Genomic DNA, 20000 nt, shown 5'->3' with positions numbered 1-20000 from the left:
CGTGTCTTCAAGGCCCTGATAATGCCACTTTTGCTATAAGGTAGTGAAACCGGGACATTATCCTGTGCCTTGGAGTCACGTCTTGATGCCTTCTGTAATAGGTCCTTGTGCTGGATCATGGGATACAGTTGGCGGGACCATGTGTCCAAGCAACGGTTGCACAGTGAGACTGGTGTAGGACCTGTTACCTGCACAATCTGGGATTGCCAACTCAGGCTATACGGCCACCTGACTCACTTCCCCCAGGATGATCCTGCCCACCAGGTTGTCTGTATGAGACAGCCCTGCGTGGAGGAAGCCTGTGGGACGACTTAAGAGGTCATGGCTTGGGCAGATCGATCAGACCTGTCGTGAGGAGCTCGAGATGGGCCAAGTCCCTGCCTGGTGGCTTGCCATGAGGGACCCCAAAAGGTGAAAGCAAAGGGTGGATGCGGCTATGCGGCCCCGTCAGCATTAGCCCCCAGATGATGATGATATTTGTCACCTGACCCTCAGCCAAATTTTTTTTTGATGTGATGTGCATGTCACTTGAATCCAAGGGGTTAAATTTGACCGATTGTACTGCAGCACACTGGTTGAATAGTGCATGTTTATCTGCCTTCTAATAAAATATTCATACCTAAAGAGTAGGTTCACTTTCAGGAAGAATCACGAGAGCCATGGGAGGAATATGCAAATCTCTTCCATCTGCCCTATAGAATGGTGTTTGCTGTTGCAACCCAAAATGCTGTTTTGCTTTATGATACACAGCAGCCAGTTCCCTTTGCAAAGATCTCAAATATTCATTACACACGCCTTAGTGACATTGCATGGTAAGTTTTTTATGGACAGAATTATGTTCTATCACAATGTTCATCATCCTTCTTTTAGTGTACGAAAGTGGTATTAACTGAAGTATTCATATTTTGATAGTCTTATTACTTTAGCATCAGCTGTCAATTATGTTATTTCCATTTACTACATTTTGGCTGAAAGGAGGCCTAACATTTGAAGGCTATATAGTTATTAGGATTGATTTGAATAATTGCCTTTTCTACATATTTACTTTGGGCTATTTTCCTCTGAAATCTTTGAGAGTTATAGAATATACTTTTATTAAGCCAACATGTGGGCAAATTCTGATACAAGCGGTTTGTTACTTATAAGATGACCTTTTAGTAAAGGCAAAGGTTTGGTAATAAAGCAGTAGCTCCATTACTTTAAGGCATATTGATAGAATAACCCACAGAGTCATTTGCAATAGAAAATTGAGGCAGGATACCTTCTGTTAGTAACTAAATAGTAATTTCAGTTAAAGAATTTTTTTTTTTTAGATGAGTAGAATCAAAATTATAATGACACAATAGTTTTAAGGTCCATGTTAGTTGCATCTGTATACTTCCAGATAAAACATTGTCAAACTAGAGTATTACCTTTACAATCATTGGTTTTGAGTGTTTTGACATGTTCATTTATTTTAGGTCCTCTGATGGGCGCATCCTTGTAGTATCATCGACTGATGGCTACTGCTCTTTGGTTTCTTTCACGGAAGAAGAAATTGGTATTCCCTACAAAGGAAAGGTTATTGAAACTGAAGCAAAGAAAGCTGGCACAAGTCCAAATTTTTCTGCAAAGCCTTCTTCAAGAGCATCATCACCACGTGCATCATCACCACGTGCATCATCACCTCGTGCATCATCACCACATGCATCATCACCCCGTGCATCATCACCATGTGGAGAACCAGAAAAAATGGAAGCAGAAGATGTTGAGCCTCCAAAGAAACCAGTTGAAAGTATTGCTGTAAAAAGGTTTGTGTAGAGTGTGTATTGAACACGTTTCAGGATGTAGCCACAATTCTCAGTTTTGTACAAAATACCATATTTCACATGCCAAAGTAGATCTTGCCTTTGCATTGTCAACACTTCATTTACCTTTTAGGAAGCATTAAGTCTGGAACTGATTTCAATTCCTTAATTATGTTTTATGGTTTCTGTTGTAAGTTTTATGAGTTTCACTTAACAGAATGTTTCAAATGTGTGAATATTTTGATTAAATGTCAGATGAGGATCTATGAATGAATGATTGTTATTTTTTATGATGAATGATATTGAAAGATGATGACCTCCCACAGCAGCAAGAGTGGAAAGAGAGTGTCATTAATTACTCTCTCTGGTCCAACCCATAAAAATGATGAGAACACACCAACCGTCAAAGCAGACACTACGCAACCTCAAGTGAATGGACACTCCCAGGTATAGAAAAAAATTAGTTACTATTGTTGTTTTGTTATTGTTATTATTATTACTATTACTATTACTGTTACTATTACTATTACTATTATTAGTTTGTTTGTTAGTTTTTGCTGTTTTTGGTTATATTAAGAATGAGTATAGTTTGTCACTGCCCCTTTTATATGGGGCAGCGTCGGTGGGGGTGGCAGAGGTGGCATCCACCCGGAGCGACTGCCAGAGGCTGAACCTCAGGCGGGAAGTTAGGGTGGGGGCTTGGAACGTCCGTTCTTTGCGTCAGGATGATCGGTTGCCTCTACTGTCGAGGGAACTGGGGAGGCTGAGAGTTGAGGTGGCTGCTCTCTCGGAGGTGAGGAGGCCTGGCAGCGGCATGACCTGTGTAGGTGGCTACACCTACTACTGGTCGGGCCACAGCGATGGCCACCATCTCCAGGGAGTAGCCATTGCCGTCTCCAGCAGACTCCAGCCCTCGGTAGTAGAGGTTACTCCTGTTGATGAGCGTATAATGGTATTGAGATTGAAGCTTTCTTTTGGCTTCATGTCTCTTATTGCTGTGTACGCTCCTACCGATGTTTGTAAACTTGACGTGAAAGAGATGTTCTACGCCAAACTTACATCTGTGGCAGACAGATGTCCTCGACGAGATATTCGCATTGTTCTGGGCGACTTCAATGCGGTATCTGGCTGTGATCGAGCTGGCTATGAGATGTCTGTCGGTCCCCATGGTTCAGGAGCTGATGCCGGTAGCGAGAATAGCCTCCTTTTCCGGGACTTTGCAAGATCCCAGAAATTGAGGATTTCTGGCTCCTGGTACCAGCGCCCAGACCCACATCGCTGGACATGGTACAGTGATGCGGGTAACGCAGCCAAGGAGATCGACCACATACTTGTTAGCACTTGTTGGAGGATCCTTCAGAATTGCAGGGTGTTCAGGAGTGCTGAGTTCTGTGGTACTGACCATAGATTGGTTGTGGCTACCCTCCGGGTCCACTTCAAAACCCCCCAGCGGTCAAATGATCACCCTAGGGTGTTTCATTTGGACAGGCTGAGGGAGGGGGAGTGTGCCCGCAGGTTTGCTGAGGCAATCTCTGATCGTTTCGCAGTGCTTGGCAGTCTGACAGACCCTGTTCTTCTGTGGGATACCTTTAAGCGTGAAACGCTTGATACAGCTCAAGATACGATTGGTGTACGCCCGAGAGCAGTACAGAATTCCATCTCGCGGGAGACACTGGAAGCCACTGATGCATGTCGTGCGGCTCGTCTGACAGGGGATCGGGAATTGCACCGTTCTCATGTGCGCAGAACTCGGTCCCTGTTAAGAAGGGACAAGGAACAGTTTATTAGGAGTCTTGCAGAGGAGGTAGAAGGCCATTTCTTAGTAAATGACCTTCGTCCTGCATACCAAGCCCTGAGAAAGCTGAACTCCAAGCCCTCTTCACAGGTGACAGCAGTTCGCTCAGTAAGTGGTCAGATCGTTTCAGATCCTGTTGCGGTGCGGGGACGTTGGGCTGAGTATTTTTAGCAGCTGTACCAGGTTGACCCACCAACAGTTAACTTGGATGCGGGTAGTGTCGAGATCCCGCTGCCGAATCCACCTATCAGTGAGGACCCTCCCTCCCTAACTGAAGTTAGGGGGGCGATTTCCAAGCTGAAGAGTGGTAAAGCAGCTGGTATCTGCGGCATACCAGCTGAACTGTTAAAGGCTGGTGGTGAACCTATGGCACGGGGGTTACATGCTGTCCTGGCTGCCATCTGGCAGTCCGGTTCCATTCCTCCTGACCTGTTGAGGGGTGTGGTCATCCCTCTCTGGAAGGGGAAGGGGGACCGTTGGGACTGCAGCAATCACCGAGGCATCACACTGCTCAGTGTACCAGGCAAGGTTCTTGCCCACATCCTTCTGAGACGTATCAGAGACCATCTACTGAGGCACCAGAGACTGGAGCAATCCGGATTCACTCCTGGTAAGTCCACAATAGACCGTATCCTCGCGCTTCGAGTCATTGTAGAGCGCCGTCGTGAGTTCGGGCGTGGGCTGCTTGCAGCCTACATCGACCTCAAGAAGGCGTTCGATACGGTGCATCGGGAGTCACTTTGGGAGATCCTGAGGCTGAGAGGAATACCAACAAGGATTATTGGACTAATAGCAAGCCTGTATACTGGTACTGAAAGTGCTGTAAAGTGTGGTGGGGGCCTGTCGAGCTTCTTTCCTGTTAGTTCAGGAGTGAGGCAAGGCTGTGTCCTTGCACCAACTCTTTTCAACACTTGCATGGACTGGATACTGGGCAGAGCTACTGTTCAAAGTCATTGTGGGGCAACGCTGGGCAATATCAAGGTTACAGACCTTGACTTTGCTGATGACGTTGCCATTCTATCTGAGTCTTTGGAAACCCTAGTGGCGGCTCTCGATGCATTTAGCAATGAAGCGAAGCCCCTGGGTCTAGAGGTCTCCTGGACCAAGACCAAGGTCCAGGAATTTGGGGACTTGTTAGGAGAACCTGTTCAGTCGGTACGTGCTTGCGGCGAGGACATTGAAGTCACAGAGAGCTTTACATACCTTGGTAGTGTAGTTCATAACTCTGGGCTGTCAGACCATGAAGTCAGCAGACGGATTGGCCTGGCAGCAGGGGTCATGAACTCTCTCAACAAGAGTATTTGGAGATGTCGGTACCTGTGCAGAAGGACCAAGCTACGGGTTTTCAAGGCCCTGATAATGCCAGTTTTGCTATACGGTAGCGAAACCTGGACATTGTCCTGTGCCTTGGAGGCTCGTCTTGAAGCCTTTTGTAATAGGTCCTTGCGCCAGATCATGGGGTACTGTTGGCGGGACCATGTGTCCAACCAACGGTTGCACCGTGAGACTGGCACAAGCCCTGTTATCTGCACAATCCGTGATCGCCAACTCAGGCTATACGGCCACCTGGCTCGCTTTCCTCAGGATGATCCTGCCCATCAGGTCGTCTCTATTCGAGACAACCCTGGATGGAGGAGGCCTGTGGGACGACCGAGGAAGTCATGGCTTGGGCAGATCGACCAAACCTGCCATGAAGAACTAGAGATGGGCCGAGTCCCTGCCTGGCGTCTAGCCATGAGGGATCCTCGTAGGTGGAAGCGAAGGGTGGATGCGGCTATGCGCCCCCGTCGGCGTCAGCCCCCATGATGATGATGATGATGATAGTTTGTCACCCCCCAATTGTACAGGCATTGCAAGTCCAATGCATATCTCAAGATTTTTAAAAATCTGCACAGTCTTTTGGCAAATAGGCTCTTATATGTAGGACATGTTAATACCCATAGAACTTTATATATTAAAGTGTATGATAGAACATTACACTGTTGATGAAATAGAATATAAACCCACTATCCAGAAAATAGATTTCTTTAAAAGATATGATTCAGGTCTGACCAAGTGGAGGACAGGGAGATGATATAAAAGAGTCAGGGTAAAGCAATATAGTAGAGCAAGGGCAGGTGAGGATAGTGGAGACAGGTCATTTCAGGTTAAGTTGGTGTACCGTTTTGAGAAGGATTACTGGCATATGGCAGCTTATTTATAAAGGAGGATTCAACCTGGCTCTGGACTTGGACAGCAGTGGACAGTAAGACAGTATGGTCTAATTAAAATCCATCTGATAACCCATTTCCCACCTATGAACATTCTAAGTGTGTCGCTTTACATTTTAGATTAAGACATTTTGTAGATCACAGTATCAAAGATACTGTGATTCAAGTATCTGTAATCCTCTCATGGCAGAGAGGGAGATGCTTGGAGAAGTGTATATACCTCCTACACAATGCCACTGTAAGGACTACACCAATATTGGCAAGATTAGCTTTCATAGACAAGACCATAAGTTTATAAAAGTGGAGTGTCCTGTCCTGTTCTGTCTGGCCATATCAATCCCTTCCCTGTCAGTGTCACCTTACACTGTCACTCCACAGTCCGCCACCCTCTATGTGCCCAACTTGCTTGTGACTGTTCAAATTGCTCTGCACAATTATGCATGTCTGCCAATTGTGGTGGCTGTCATAGTATATTTTATAGGAGCTGCCCTGTCCACAAGCTTGAGTCTGAGGTAGCAGTTCTCAAATTTAAATTAGGCCTCACTATACACAAGACAAGACAGGAAGCATGCTGACAAGATTTTTCTCTTGCTTCCTATTCCAATGCTATCCTTCACTCTGCTCCTCTCCCTTCCGAAGATGTCTCAGGATCTCCCCCAGTATCTCTTCCCCCTACTACTTACTATCCTGCCTCAACTCCCTCTCTTCCCCAGTCAAAATCTTTTTCCAGTCTAAATCCTGATATTTAACCTGTTGGATCTGGTTCCGTCATGGAAATCATGGTGCTGAAAATATGGGCAGTGGGTTATGTAAGTAGCCAACATTCTGGGCATGCAATGTGTAGGGTGGGTGGGCACTTAACACCCATGAGTGGTGACAAGACTCTGTGCCTTGTCTTTGTAAACTTTTTTAGCCTTTTTGCCATTTTCCAATGTCCATATTTGTCTTTTGATTTGCTTTATCCAGATTTTAATAGCTTATTTTCCTTGCACAGACTCCATATTATCTCTCTATGTAGGAAATAAATACATGTGCAGCATGGAAATGGCATCCTCCCAGGAGCCAGCTCGTTTCCAGTCACGGCTTACACACGTTACATTCCACATTTGTTCATCAATGGCAATAATGCTAAAGCCCCCTTCTAAGCGCCAAATGAGTCAGATCACACTCCAAAAGGTTTGTGTACCCGTGGCAAGTCACCCAGCCCTTGACCCAGATTTTCCCATGACATAGGATCATAGGGCTTAATCTCTACCACTTTCCTGGTGCCTGCCCTTCATCCTCACTTTACCTGTCACACCAAACAATTAAAATGTTCCACCCCATCTTCTACCACATCCTGTCCTACATCCACCTCTTTCTCTGCTCCTCGGACATCTGTCTCTTGTTCTCTTCATTAAAAAATAGAAGAGGGGATGATGATGATAATGATTTCTGACCTATCCACCCAACTCCCCTCCAGAAACTCTTGAAGACAATAAAAAATTTCTAAATGTGACCCAAGAGAATGCTCATCTCTACTCCCAATCTCTTTTACATCTAATTAAATGGTGATATCCATCCTCTACCCCTCTCCCTCCCACTCTCTCTCAACACACCCCATCTTAACTTCTCCATTTGCCCCATGGACAACAACACCTCTTCTTTCTTTAATTACCTTTTCTACTCCCACTTGGTTGCTCATGTGACTCCTTTCAGTCACAACAGTGTCTTTCTACACACCCCTCCAGATGTCCTCATGCTTCACCTTCCTTCACCCGTAATGCCTTTTTCCCCTTTACTAATGGAAGAACCTCGCCTAAAAGCCCATCGAGTCTAATCTTCCCCATAGAGCTTTGTGCACTCACGGAGAGTCATTCCTGCCACCCAAGCCTTTAGCCAGACTATTCATAATGGAACATTCCTGTCACCCAATCCCTTGGCTTAATTTTTCCTTGAGAGCATATTCCTGTCACCTGGTCCTCAACCAAATTTTTTTCATGACATAACAGGCATGTCACCAAGATCCAGCGGAATAACAGTTTAATAGGGTATTCCATGGGAAATTTTTTTGTATTGTATTATGCACAAGTGAAAGAAAAGTGTTGCCTGTATTATTTTGTTTTGCATATTCAAGTGTGATGGGACATAGTTTTGAGTTTTTGGAATTGTATATTATAGTCTGGACACAGTAAGCATGATTTCACAATTCTTTTTTGTTTTTGTTAGTAAAATGTAATGATAAGATAAGTGCATAATAATTTGTTGGATACATTGGCAGGGAGAAGCAATGGAAGTTGATGAAGAAACCAGGAAGAAATTTGAGGGTGATGATCAGAGTCCTACAAAAGGGCCAAAAGATCCTTCACCTGCAAAAACTCCCACTGGAGTGACCAAGACACCAAGACGAGTGCCACTTATAATGCTTTCCAGCCCCAAAGGGAAAAAGAATATTGTGAGTGAGTCGAGATGAGTTAACAGTTACTGCTTTTTGTTGATCACTTGATGGATTCTGTTAGCGGTTGAACTTCCCCTGTGATAGTGTGCCCAGTGATATTCAATGCTACTGTACTTATACAGGGTTATTGATAGAGAAGAGAACAGTGATTTTTTAGAGCTTTTTTTAACATCAGTTTTGTTATTATATATTTTTTTATTACTTTACTTACCTTCAAAGGTTGCAGGCCACATATTCTGTGAATATAATGACCTGTGAAAAGTTACTTATACTTTTTAAAAACATTCAAAATACACTGGTATGTGAAGGTTTTGGAAATAAACACTACGATCTGCTTTCATAATGCATAAGAACTAGATGTGAAATATCTTTAAAAAAAGAAGAGAAAAAAAAATCATTATTTTTGCAAAGTAAATGTATGTCTTTGCTGATAGTGTTTACTAACAAGACCATTTTGATACTGTAATAAATTGTCCCAGGGAATAGATGCAGGAGTATAGTTTCAATGATAAGCTAGAAAATTTTATTTGTAGAACTGGCAATTATTGTATATACTTGATACTATCATACGGAATGGCAGTGTCACTTCAAGGAAGACAAACACTATGCAGATTGCAGAGTAATTCCACTACCTCCCATGCTGATGGGAAGAGAAGGAAGCACAGACTATCAATTAATATTTTTGAAGTTAATTTTACTCTTTGGTGCTTTGCAGAAATTTGTCTTTAGGAAGTGCATGTTTTGGAGGGGAGAAATCACTTTGGATTTGTTCTTTGTGCAGGAAACTTTTTTCTTGTTTATGCTACTGCAGTGTTTATAGTTTAGTAAATTATATATGGAACATTGCATTTTATATCAATAACAAGCTAAATTTGTGTGTAGTTACGCCATGTAGAATGTAGGTGTCATATTTGATATGTATTTCTTAAAATAAAAATTAATCTATATTTAATTTTGAGTATATTTACCCATAATATAGAATGAACTTCACTGTCTGCTGCTCAGGATGGCATGTATGTACATGACTTACCCACTGTTAGTTTAGTTTTTAACCTGTAGCCGACAGGTGGCATATATGTACATGCCATGTCTGTTATGGACCGAGAAACTGATGGAATCATATCATGCCCCTTACCGCACCACTTGTTTGTTGGATGGAGTTTGTTTTTCTCTGATAGTAGCGGCTTCATTTATGTGGTAAAGATTTTAGGCAATGGCACCTATATTGAAGGTAAACCTTCAAAATTTTAATATTTTTATTAATTATAGCAAAATAAAAGCTTTTAGATGCCAAACGTCGCTTGCAAACTACCGATCGAGCCGGGCGCAAACAGAGGAAACTGCCGATGCGCGCCAACAATCCTGTTATTATGTCCATTTGCCAAACATTTTTACCTGTTGGCACTGGGCTAATTGTGTTTACACATGGATGGTTTCACACGTGCTTAGTCAGGGGTGGTCAACCATGGTCTAATAGTATGTCATCCTGGCATGAGAGGATTAATAGAGGCAAAAATGTATACTTAGATTTTACAGGATTCCTTTTGCATTGGAAGTGACTAAAGTTACATTAAAAAATAATTTATAATAACAATAGCTGCTGTAATTATGGCTTGTATTCAGTTCTCATTCCTTATCATATGAGTAAGAATGACACTATTTACATTCATTAGATGTCTGTGTAAGTATTTGCCAAGTTGTTATGCAGACTTAGATTCTATTTACGGTTGATATTTATCCATGTTTACTACCATTATCTTTTCAATGATTCAATGAAAATTTCTCCAATTTCAGTTTATTAATAAACCAATACTACTGGGAAAATGTGATACTCATTGCAGTGTTGTTTTGTTAAACTATTTTTTTTTATGCTATTAATATCATGGTGGTATTATTAATGATAAAATCATTAAAGATTTTAACAATACTATTTGCAATATGAAATAAAATATGAAAATAAAAAAAAATTACAAACAGGTGAGACCGGTTGTACTAGTGATTGACTTATTGGTGACTAAGCACTTGTGAAGCCATAAATACAAATGATAAACTGAAAAAAGCGTGGGTATGGCATGTCCGTACATGCCTTCCAAGGCAGCATTGGGTTAAATTCAAATGATCTTTTGCCCTGTTTCTAAAAAGTAGTTAGATTTTAGTTTTAAAATTTGTTTAGAACTGAACATCTAAGCTGCTGAAATGTTTGCTTTAATGCAATTCATTATATGGCCAAATAACAACAAATCTCATTTTCCAACTGTGTACTTTTTTGTCTTTAGCTTCATTGTATCTAATATTATTATGCTTCTATAAAGAACACACGCACACACACACAAAAAAAAAAATACAGCTAATTAGATTTTCTGTACTTGAATTCACCACACTGCCGACAATATGGAAAAAATGGCACTGTCAGGAATTTTTTTATATTCAAACACGGCAAAAACATATCTCCAAACAACCTGTGGCCTGCAAAGAGAAATATATATGCATATATACCTCATTCTGTTTATGGTATTTGACCCAATAACTTGGCATATCCATGAGATTGGTGTGCAGAAGGGCAAGAAAGTTTTGAATGTAACCTGTATATTCACTTGGCACATCCAGCTGCCAGCTAAAGTTTTGGCATCAGTCCTCAAAAAGGGAGTATTTTACCATGCAACATATTCCTCCATACAAGTATGAACCTCTTAGAAATGAAGAAAGTGTAATAAATTTTAATAACATAAGCAAATAATATCTACAAAGTGGGACAAGTTCCTTTTTTAGTGATTTTTTATTTTTATTATTTTTTTTTTACGTCAGTATTTACTTATGGAACTTTCTGGTCACTTTTATTAGGCTGTGTCCACATGATGGGGCAGTACCCTCACTAGACAAATTTTATTTGGGATGCCTCTAACTGATATCCACCTCAAATCAGTAAATGGATTGAATATCAGTGAATTTTTTGCTTTTTGTTTAGATTTAATATTTTCTTTTTAAATCCAATAGCCGTCTATGTGTAATGTGGGCAATAGCTGTCCTCACAAGTCAAAATCACTCAAAAACTAATGTATGTCTACCAAAATTGTTGAAGTTGACAAATAGTATCACTAAAGACTGACATTAAAAATCATTGAAGTTGTCATCCAAAATTTAGCATCTGTCAACATGAAAAAATGTGCATATATATTTTTCAGCCTTAAAAATTTCTGGCTGTTAAGGTCCTCTCATAAATAGCTTAGAAATTGGTTAATTTCTTCTTTTTTTCACAAAAAAACACCTCCCCAAGGCAGAGTAGTAAGCATAGCTTCAATTTGGAGTGCTTGTTGCTCTGGAAGGAAGCATGACAAGGGTAGACAAATTGAAAAAAATTATGAGAAATTGAGAAAATTTGTATAATTGAGAAAATCATTTTGAGAAAAAGCACAATTGAGAAAAGATATATAAGTGAAAAAATAAAGTAAAGTAAAATAAATAAAAATAAAATACAAAGAATGAATGGGAAAATAGGTTAGGACTGTTGAAGCCATATGCTAAGGTTCTGCAGCAAGCCAAGTAATACAGTTGCCTGGCTGTTGGTCTAGAACAGTCACCTTGGAGAATTCCCTGGGCTCATCCATGGGCCAGAGTGGAAGCTCACTCACCATAGATACACTGGTAAGTTCACTCAACTACACCCAAGTCTGGCTAACCTGCCTTACTTTTTTCTCATAATCATTTGCTCACTTTTGTTTGGTAGCTCATTCATGCTTGTTGTCACACCATGCCACTTCATTTCATAAGGGTTTCAGACAGGAAGCACAGCCATGAGGTTTTTCTCTTTCTTCTTATTCCAAAACTGAACATCTAAGCTGCTCCTCTCTCATGTTCTCCAGATGTCTCAGAATCTCTTCCCTTTATCTCGATCCATCCTACCTCTACTCCCCCTTTCACCCCGTCAAATTCCTTTTTCAGATTAAATCCAGATACTCCAATCTCTACCACTTTCCTGATACCTACCCCACCTCCTCACTTTACTTGTCGCACCATACAAACTAAACTTTCTACTCCAACTTACTACCTCCACTCCTACACCTTTCTCCTCTTCTGCTCCTCAGATATATATCTCCTCTTCTGCTTACAAGAGAACCTTTGTTTCTTAGTCCTCTTCACCCAACTCCCTTCCAGAAACTCTTGAAGAAGACATCCAAAACTTCCTAGAGATAACCCAAGGGAACACTCCACTACCTCTAAATTTAAAGTATTTGCCGATATCTATCCTCCTCTTCAAGTTCCCCCCATCCCCCTTCCTCATACACTCTCTCAACACACCCCATCCATTTTACCACTCACGCGAATCCCTTCTGTCACAAGTGTCCTTCTCCAGACCCCTCCCCTCCTGACACTTCCTTGATACTTTACCACCTTCCCCAGTCCCATTTTCTCGTACCTACAATACTTCTCCAACAGCTATCTGTTTTCCTTGAACAATGTCCCTATTGCCTCCTGTCACAGATATACTGTAATGCACTCAATTGCCCTACCTCCTAATAATCTCTGCTCTACTTCATTTGCTCCCCTCTTTCCACTTTTCACTACCATATTATCACATGACGCTGTATAATCTTTAACGTCTAAAGGCGCAGTTCAACTGGCCTTATGTACTCGCAGGTCTGGCCACAAGTGCAGCTATCTGAGCCGAATCGTGTAATTGTGAAATCTGTGTGTGTGTGTGTGTGTTTGTGTGCGTGTGTGTGTGCGCATGTGTATGTGCGTTTTACTGTTCATACACCCCTGATATCAGTGGGTTAAATAGCAAGCATTGGCTAGTAGTAGCACTGAAAGAAAGTGTGACATGCCTTTCACTGAAAGTGAGAAAAAGATAGTCATATGAAATCTGATTTGAAGAGGTATTAACAATTCATTAATCTGAAATCCTTTGATTCTTCATTACTTTGTAAGGTTCACAGTTTTGTTGAAAAGGTTTCCAAAATAAAACTCAATGCAATGCAAAAGTAAAGTCATAATTTGTCATGATAGTGTACAATAAACATCCACCTGAAAAAAAATTCAGATCTTGTATATATGCAGCAGTGTATAGTTTTTTCAAGCAACTTTCAAAATCATAAGTTGGATAATAAATGTACTGCTATGGCTGTATTTAAGTGGTCTTGATCAAAAAACATAAGACTGACTTGGAAGTTGTGATGCACATGATATAAAATAGAAAAGTGCAATCTGCTCTTTTTTTTCCTTTTTGTTTTCCACATTATGGAAAGTTAACATCATAAACAAGATGACACCACTAGTCCTATTGTCCTAGTATTTAAAATATCAACAAATGCAATTTGAGCAATGAAATAGAACAAGTACAACCTTTGAAAAGCTACTTCCACAAAGTAAAAGTTGAGGGCAGGTGGGGGAAGGGAGAAAGAAACCTTGGGAAAAAAAAGAGAAAAATATTGCTGAACAGATAAATATACATTACAAGCCAGTCATTATCAATGCTTATATTCTGATAGCCTTCGTATATTATAGCAAAGTCTGAAACCACAAAAGTTTTTTCTTGGAATAATTAGCAAATAAGAAAACACTGTAGATATCTCTTACAAGTTTTTCAATCTCTACCCAATTTATGATCTTTGAAAAATTATGTATCTAACCTATCATTTCCTGTATATGAATATTAATCACAATAAGAAGTTGGTTTAGCAAAGAGAAATCATGATATAAAATTTCTGTATGGAGCCTGCAGCCTATTTTTTTTCATTCTGTTGACTCCTATTCACATGTGCATAATATATAGCATCCCTTTGCTTTATCATTGAACGAAAGGCTTGAAACACTCTGATGTATAGTTGTTAATTTATGAACTTTAAGAATTTCCTTAACCTCTGAAGATCCTCATTAGCAGAAATTCATGTTTCAGAGGTTGATGAGAAAGTTTAGTGTGTATTCTTCCCCTAAAAAAGTGGACATTTAATTTGCTTAATAAAACTAGAGAAAATAAGGAAGACAGCGAGGGAATAAGGGTGAAATTAATCTACATTCTGATCACATACTGGGGAGCCTTCTTTTGCTGAGGTCTGCTTAAAAATAATAAACCTATAAAAAATATACTATATGATTTGCCTTGAAATTCAATAATGTAAAATAAACCTTAACAGATGCATGAGGGTACTAAAATTTTAAACTGCTCTGAAGAATATTCCCATATTCTCATTACATGACGAAAATAATGCTCAATGTTACTGTTAAAACTGCATAAAAAAGTATCATACATGTCAAGAAATTTTACATGTACTAGCAAGGAAGAAAAATGAAAACTGACAAAACAGAAGTGAAAGCCACATTCTAATGCATCCTTTGAAATTTGTTTGATTCCACCACTTTAATACTCCAGGACATATTTCTATAACTGTAATATCTATTTCTAAAGGACAAAATATGTAAACCATGGCTGCATCCTTCTACCAATTCCTTTTTGTAGACAAGAATTTACAACTGTGATAAAAGAATAAATTTGTATGCTTCATAGAAGTTCAGTAACTCCCAAAGAAAATGTGAGGAAACAGAAAAGAAAAGAAAAAAGAACTTTAGCTGCATTATCTTTGAAACTAACTTTCTCATCAGTACGTATTTTGATAAGTAATTTTCTAATGATTGTTTTGTGCAAAGTTCTATGCATCTCCTGTAATTTGCTGCTTTAGTTTCTACCAAATAATTTATCTTTAAAATAAAGTTTATTTAAGTACTATTTGTGGCTCTACATCATAAATCACATACATATTGTGCAAAAATAAGCTTAGTGAGCCCATGATACAAATCTAATGAAGATGAATGCCATAATCTTTTGTTTCTCACTTTGGTCATTAATCTCCTGTATCATCAATAAATTAAATTATATTCCATAAAAATACTGAAGTGATTCAGACTCTATCATATGTGGGAAAAATATGTGATGTTGCAAGCTTGAGTCCCTGGCCACAATTTTCAATCTGTAAATAAAAATTGGTAAAAGTCAATCTGTGTATCCTACAATATGATGCATTTCATAATCTTACCATATTAATTTTAAATCAATAAACTATGAAGTAAAGATCCAATTTTAATATGCTTGCAATAATTATGTAATAGATCTGCAATTAACACTACCTATTGTATGGTGGTCAAATTCGAGATAGATGATGAAGAAGGTTTGATGGCAGAACAGCTTCCAGCTTCTCCAAAACATATTGGATTGGGACATACCACCAGCTCAAAAGCTATAATGAAAAAAAAAAAAAAAGTAATTGAGAATCTTCAGAAAATTAGTAATTTCAGTTGTCTCACTATTTCAATATCTTCTGAATAAAACTAAAGTAAGCATAAGTAAAACGTACTGTCTTGGCCAAGGCACCCATGGGCTCAGGATACTGGTGTGTTAAGAGAGCCAATAATGCAGTAAAGGAGCAAAGGCCTGCAGTGAATACAATGAAGAATGGCAACTCCTTTTTTGGGTAGACAGAAACCTCATGGAAAGCTGCAGATGACAAGAAAAATAATAAAACAAATTAACCTACAGCAAAGAAAAAAATTAAATGATAAATTGCACGAATTTTTGTAAACCACAACTATCAAGAAAATCAAATGCAGCACTGTGGCATGCAGGGAACCACATGCATACCTTACAGCTAAGCATCTTGGTCCAAGAAAGCTATTCTTACATCTAATTGATTGGACATTTTCATTTGTTATCTGCCTACCAACAATAACATTTTGCAATATAATTTTCTGGAAATGTAAAATATTCTAATACACTTTACTGAGACAGAACTTTATATGGCTCAATAATGCATCATAATAACATCATCAATGTTTTATAATAATGATCTGAGCAAATCACCTAAAATTTAAAAATTAGTGCTGCTACTCCCATAATGTAGTGCATGCACCTCAGGAAGGATGTATGAAAAAAATAAAAAGAAATCATACACTGAAATTATTTTGTGACATGTACTGTTATAATATAGTAAGATATTATACCAGCTAATGTTATCAAATATGCCAGCTTTATAAATTAAATGAAAATGCTATGCATGCAGTTGTAAACACATGGTAGAAAAAGTGGAGGTGGTAGGAGGTGGGTGTACGGAATCAGGGTGGTAATTGGCAAAAAATGTTTGTGAGCTGCTGCATTACTGCTATTTCTTGGAAATAAATACTTACATGGCAGAAGCTCCCGATCTGCACATTCAGTGCAAGTTGGGTAAGGGTAAAACAAATGTCCTTTCTCTAGAGGATAGGGAATAATACGGAATGTTCCTTCCCATGTGCAATGCAGGAGGTTCAGTGCTCCTTCAACCTTTAAAAAATATTATAAAATTAAATTCCTGTCCAGGTGATTCAATGATAATTAACATTCAAAATAGGAAAAGTGACAAAGTTCATTTAATGTCTTAATACTCTGAACTATATATAAATGTCTATGAAATTCTATGCACTATGGAATGACACGCAGGTTCACAAAAGCTACTTACTCTTTTCCAATGTGGGAGGTGGAAGAAGGCATAAGCAATGGCTTCAGAATCTCCTCTTTTAAGAATGTGCTCAGGAGGAAGAATAAGGGGCTTCATCTCCAGCAAGTACTGAAAGGAGCAAAATTATAAACAAAATGTGCATGTTTAGGTGTGCATAGACTCTCACACTGACTCACTCCCTCTATGACTCTGTCTCTCCTTATTCTGCTGTGATAAGAGTAAAGTAGCTGAAACTGTGAATTACCTTTGGTACATGTGGGTTGAATTCTACAGCACGGTGAATGGCTTCTACAGCTGCCATTTCTGCTGCTGTGAGACCACGTTTACTTGCTATATCTGGAGAAAATCTAGAATAATAGATTTTGTAAGTTCCTCTTCCACAACACTAAGAATCAGGAGAAATATCAATTACTTTAAACACTAAAGAAGCTTATATATGTTCAATGGAAATGCATAAAAGAAAAATGAAGAAAAGACATGAGAAAAAGGAACAAGAATAGGGAAGAGGAGGAAGGATCTAGGGATGGAAGAGAAGGGAGAATTAGAATAAAACGATACAAACAAAACCACTCTTTATTCAAACACGTATCAATACTAACTTATCTGCTACTGCTCTTGCTTTTAGCAGTGCTGCTGTATAACATATAGTTGCAGACTTTGGGAGTGCAATGTCATCATATTTTGCAAGAACAGCTTGTGCATCAGCATATGCACCAACCTCAAGTAATGCCTCTAACAAGTTTTCATGTAGGTTTAAGACATTCATGATTGGAGGCACTTCCTTTGTTAACTGAAAAAAAATGTGAGGAGTTACTTTAGCATGTAAATGACTATAAAAGTGGAACATTCATGCACATGGAATATAAATGCCATTACATAAATGAAGCATTCACACACATGCTATTAAACAAGTGGTATATTCACACACAGGCAGATACAAATGCTGTTAAATAAAAAAAATAAAAAAATTGTAGCTGGGCCATAACATATCAAATATTCCGTAAGACCATCTAGGTTTACCAGAATAAATTAATAGCCAGTAACACTTACATCCCTGAACATCTTTATTGCTTCCTTCATCTTGCCAAGTTTTCTTGCGCACATGGCAAGTCGTCTTTTTATGTAAATAAATACATTTCTGTCCCGCCCTGTAGAACAGAAGAAAAGAGTAAAAAATATTATGCTGATCTCACAACCCAGAAAAAGAGTAGCATTTTGAACTATATATATGCACAGGAACTCAAATATCCTATGAAATCTTCATGCAAATATGATAATCATCATATTACTTTCTTGTAGAACATTCTACATCATTTTTTTCTTGACAATACTCCTTTCTAGAACAACAATAGAGAAGTTACCTATTACTTACACTACTTTAAATAAAAGTAACAAGTACTATATGATAGGTAAGGACACAAAACCTGCATTAGTAATTCCTAATCCAATGCAAAATCTCCTAAAAATGGAATACCTATAAAATTACATTCACAGCAACGAGTATCAGTAGAAGCAGCATAAAACCAAGACTATAAATTGAGCTTAATTGTTTCCTCAGTAACAAATATATGAACAGAACTGGTGACTGACTAAAAGAAATAAACAAAAAAACCTACTGAACTTACTGTGCAAAGCTTCCATAACTGGACTTTGATGCTGGGTAGTTTGTGACTTTCTATAATTTACTTCAGCATATTTCAATGCTGTTTTAAGCATTTTTTCCACCTCCACAATGGAATTGCATTCCTCCTCAGCTAAGAGAATGTATGCTGAGGCACACTCTGGGTTTAATTCCAAGGCAGAATGTGCTGACTTGATGCGTACCTCTGGGTTTCTTTCTCTCCAGGCTGTCTGCATTACTGTTCATAGAAAGGTGATACATAAGTATTCTCAACCTGATAGAGTACAAACTTGGCTTGATTATACAATAAAGTGTATAAACGAAAATGAATAAAACTTTAAAGTAAAAAAAAAAAAAAATCACAGAATTACATACAAAATCTGAAAAAAAAAAAAAAAAAAAAAAAAAAAAATATATATATATATATATTATTTACAAAACTGCAAAAACTATATGTAGTTATGCTACTTCTGCCCTCTCTATTGCAAGGATAAGGGCAGTGGGCACTAGGCAACAACAGTCTTTATCATTTTTTTTTTTTGTTAAACTATTGCACCTTGGTCATCTAAATTACCGTTAGCAAAAGTACTAACTCATAACATTCCAACAGCTATCAGTGAGGTCACAGTATGCTAGTTTGGTTCCTATAAACTTTTGTACTTTTTGTGAACAGAAATGCTATTTTCACAATCTGACATTGTAAAACAGCCAGATATAACTACCTAGCCAAAGACTACTACTAATATCTACAGCACATATTTGTAAATGTTTTGTATAACCCAATGACAAATATTTGAGTATTTACTAATTCATAATATCTTAATACTTTGTACTAACATATTTTCTTAGTATACAATGTAATTTCAATAATATTAATCTTTGGATATTATATCAATAAATAATAATAAATCAAATGATGAGGAACAGGTTACATGAATTACATTTCTATAAACAATTATAATCCTCATATTAAAAACAAACTAGTACAAGGATAATTCAATCCTAATAACATAAAAAGTATATTGTGATACTCGTGCTAATAAGTATAAAAAGGAAAATATTTATCATATACCAAAATGCCCATCAATCTAAAAACACAAGATCACCATGGATTATGGTAACAGACTGACTTACTTTCATATTCTGGCTTCCCCGCATCTGCCTCACAGGTGAAGAATGTCTGGTGGTCTTGTGCAGATAAATTCATGTCATAGTATGTTAGGGGCTCCTTCTTGGTTGACCATGTTAGTCGCTGGTACTCAGAACCTCGAAAGAGATTCAGCGGATTCCGCCACACCTTACACTCTGAAAAATTGGGAAATTTCAGATATATGTAAAAGTACTGCAGAATTCCCATTTCTTGTACAAAATATATTTTCTAACAAACTAAAATAGTTAAAAGATTTTTTTTTCCAAAAATTATCATGAATGTATAAATCTGTACTGTAGCAAAGAATAAGATTTTACAAACAGTAAGAAAACAACCTCATTAACTTACCTGGAACACTTTGTTGATTATTGTTATTGTTGGGATTGGTATTGGTATTTTCTGTGGTGTTGTTCTCACCACCCCCAATCCATGGACTGAGGTGGTTGAGGGACACCTGTTCAATGAATGAGGTTCCATATTTTCGAAAGTACCACCACTCAAATATCTGTGAAAGGAA

General features: G+C 38.5%; 2 protein-coding genes across 8 annotated transcripts in view; one reads left to right on the top strand and one right to left on the bottom strand.

The window, feature by feature from the left end:
• Caf1-105 (chromatin assembly factor 1, p105 subunit) overlaps window positions 1–9181 on the top strand; it is a 24356-nt gene extending 15175 nt beyond the window's left edge. The window contains exons 9-12 of one of the 2 annotated variants that reach the window (XM_070131265.1): window positions 643–812; window positions 1461–1790; window positions 2117–2234; window positions 8053–9181. In XM_070131265.1, coding sequence (XP_069987366.1) covers window positions 643–812; window positions 1461–1790; window positions 2117–2234; window positions 8053–8244 — 810 coding nt within the window. In that variant the 3' untranslated portion in view covers window positions 8245–9181. Of the gene's footprint in view, window positions 1–642; window positions 813–1460; window positions 1791–2113; window positions 2235–8052 lie in introns of both variants that reach the window. The other variant, XM_070131266.1, reaches the window with a different exon arrangement.
• Window positions 9182–13198: 4017 nt separating this feature from the next.
• Window positions 13199–20000, bottom strand: part of LOC113815768 (protein ST7 homolog) — a 17812-nt gene continuing 11010 nt past the window's right edge. For all 6 annotated transcript variants that reach the window (XM_070131264.1, XM_027367784.2, XM_070131263.1 and 3 more), the window contains 11 exons: window positions 19832–19988; window positions 19468–19638; window positions 18338–18571; window positions 17763–17860; window positions 17312–17502; window positions 16957–17059; window positions 16713–16820; window positions 16402–16537; window positions 15576–15715; window positions 15349–15458; window positions 13199–15191 (listed from right to left, as the gene is read on the bottom strand). In XM_070131264.1, the coding sequence (XP_069987365.1) occupies window positions 15363–15458; window positions 15576–15715; window positions 16402–16537; window positions 16713–16820; window positions 16957–17059; window positions 17312–17502; window positions 17763–17860; window positions 18338–18571; window positions 19468–19638; window positions 19832–19988 (1434 nt within the window). In that variant the 3' untranslated portion in view covers window positions 13199–15191; window positions 15349–15362. The remainder of the gene's footprint in view (window positions 15192–15348; window positions 15459–15575; window positions 15716–16401; window positions 16538–16712; window positions 16821–16956; window positions 17060–17311; window positions 17503–17762; window positions 17861–18337; window positions 18572–19467; window positions 19639–19831; window positions 19989–20000) is intronic.

This window comes from Penaeus vannamei, chromosome 16, assembly GCF_042767895.1.
Source record: "Penaeus vannamei isolate JL-2024 chromosome 16, ASM4276789v1, whole genome shotgun sequence".
NCBI lineage: Eukaryota > Metazoa > Arthropoda > Malacostraca > Decapoda > Penaeidae > Penaeus > Penaeus vannamei.
This window is presented reverse-complemented; position numbering and strand designations above follow the sequence as displayed.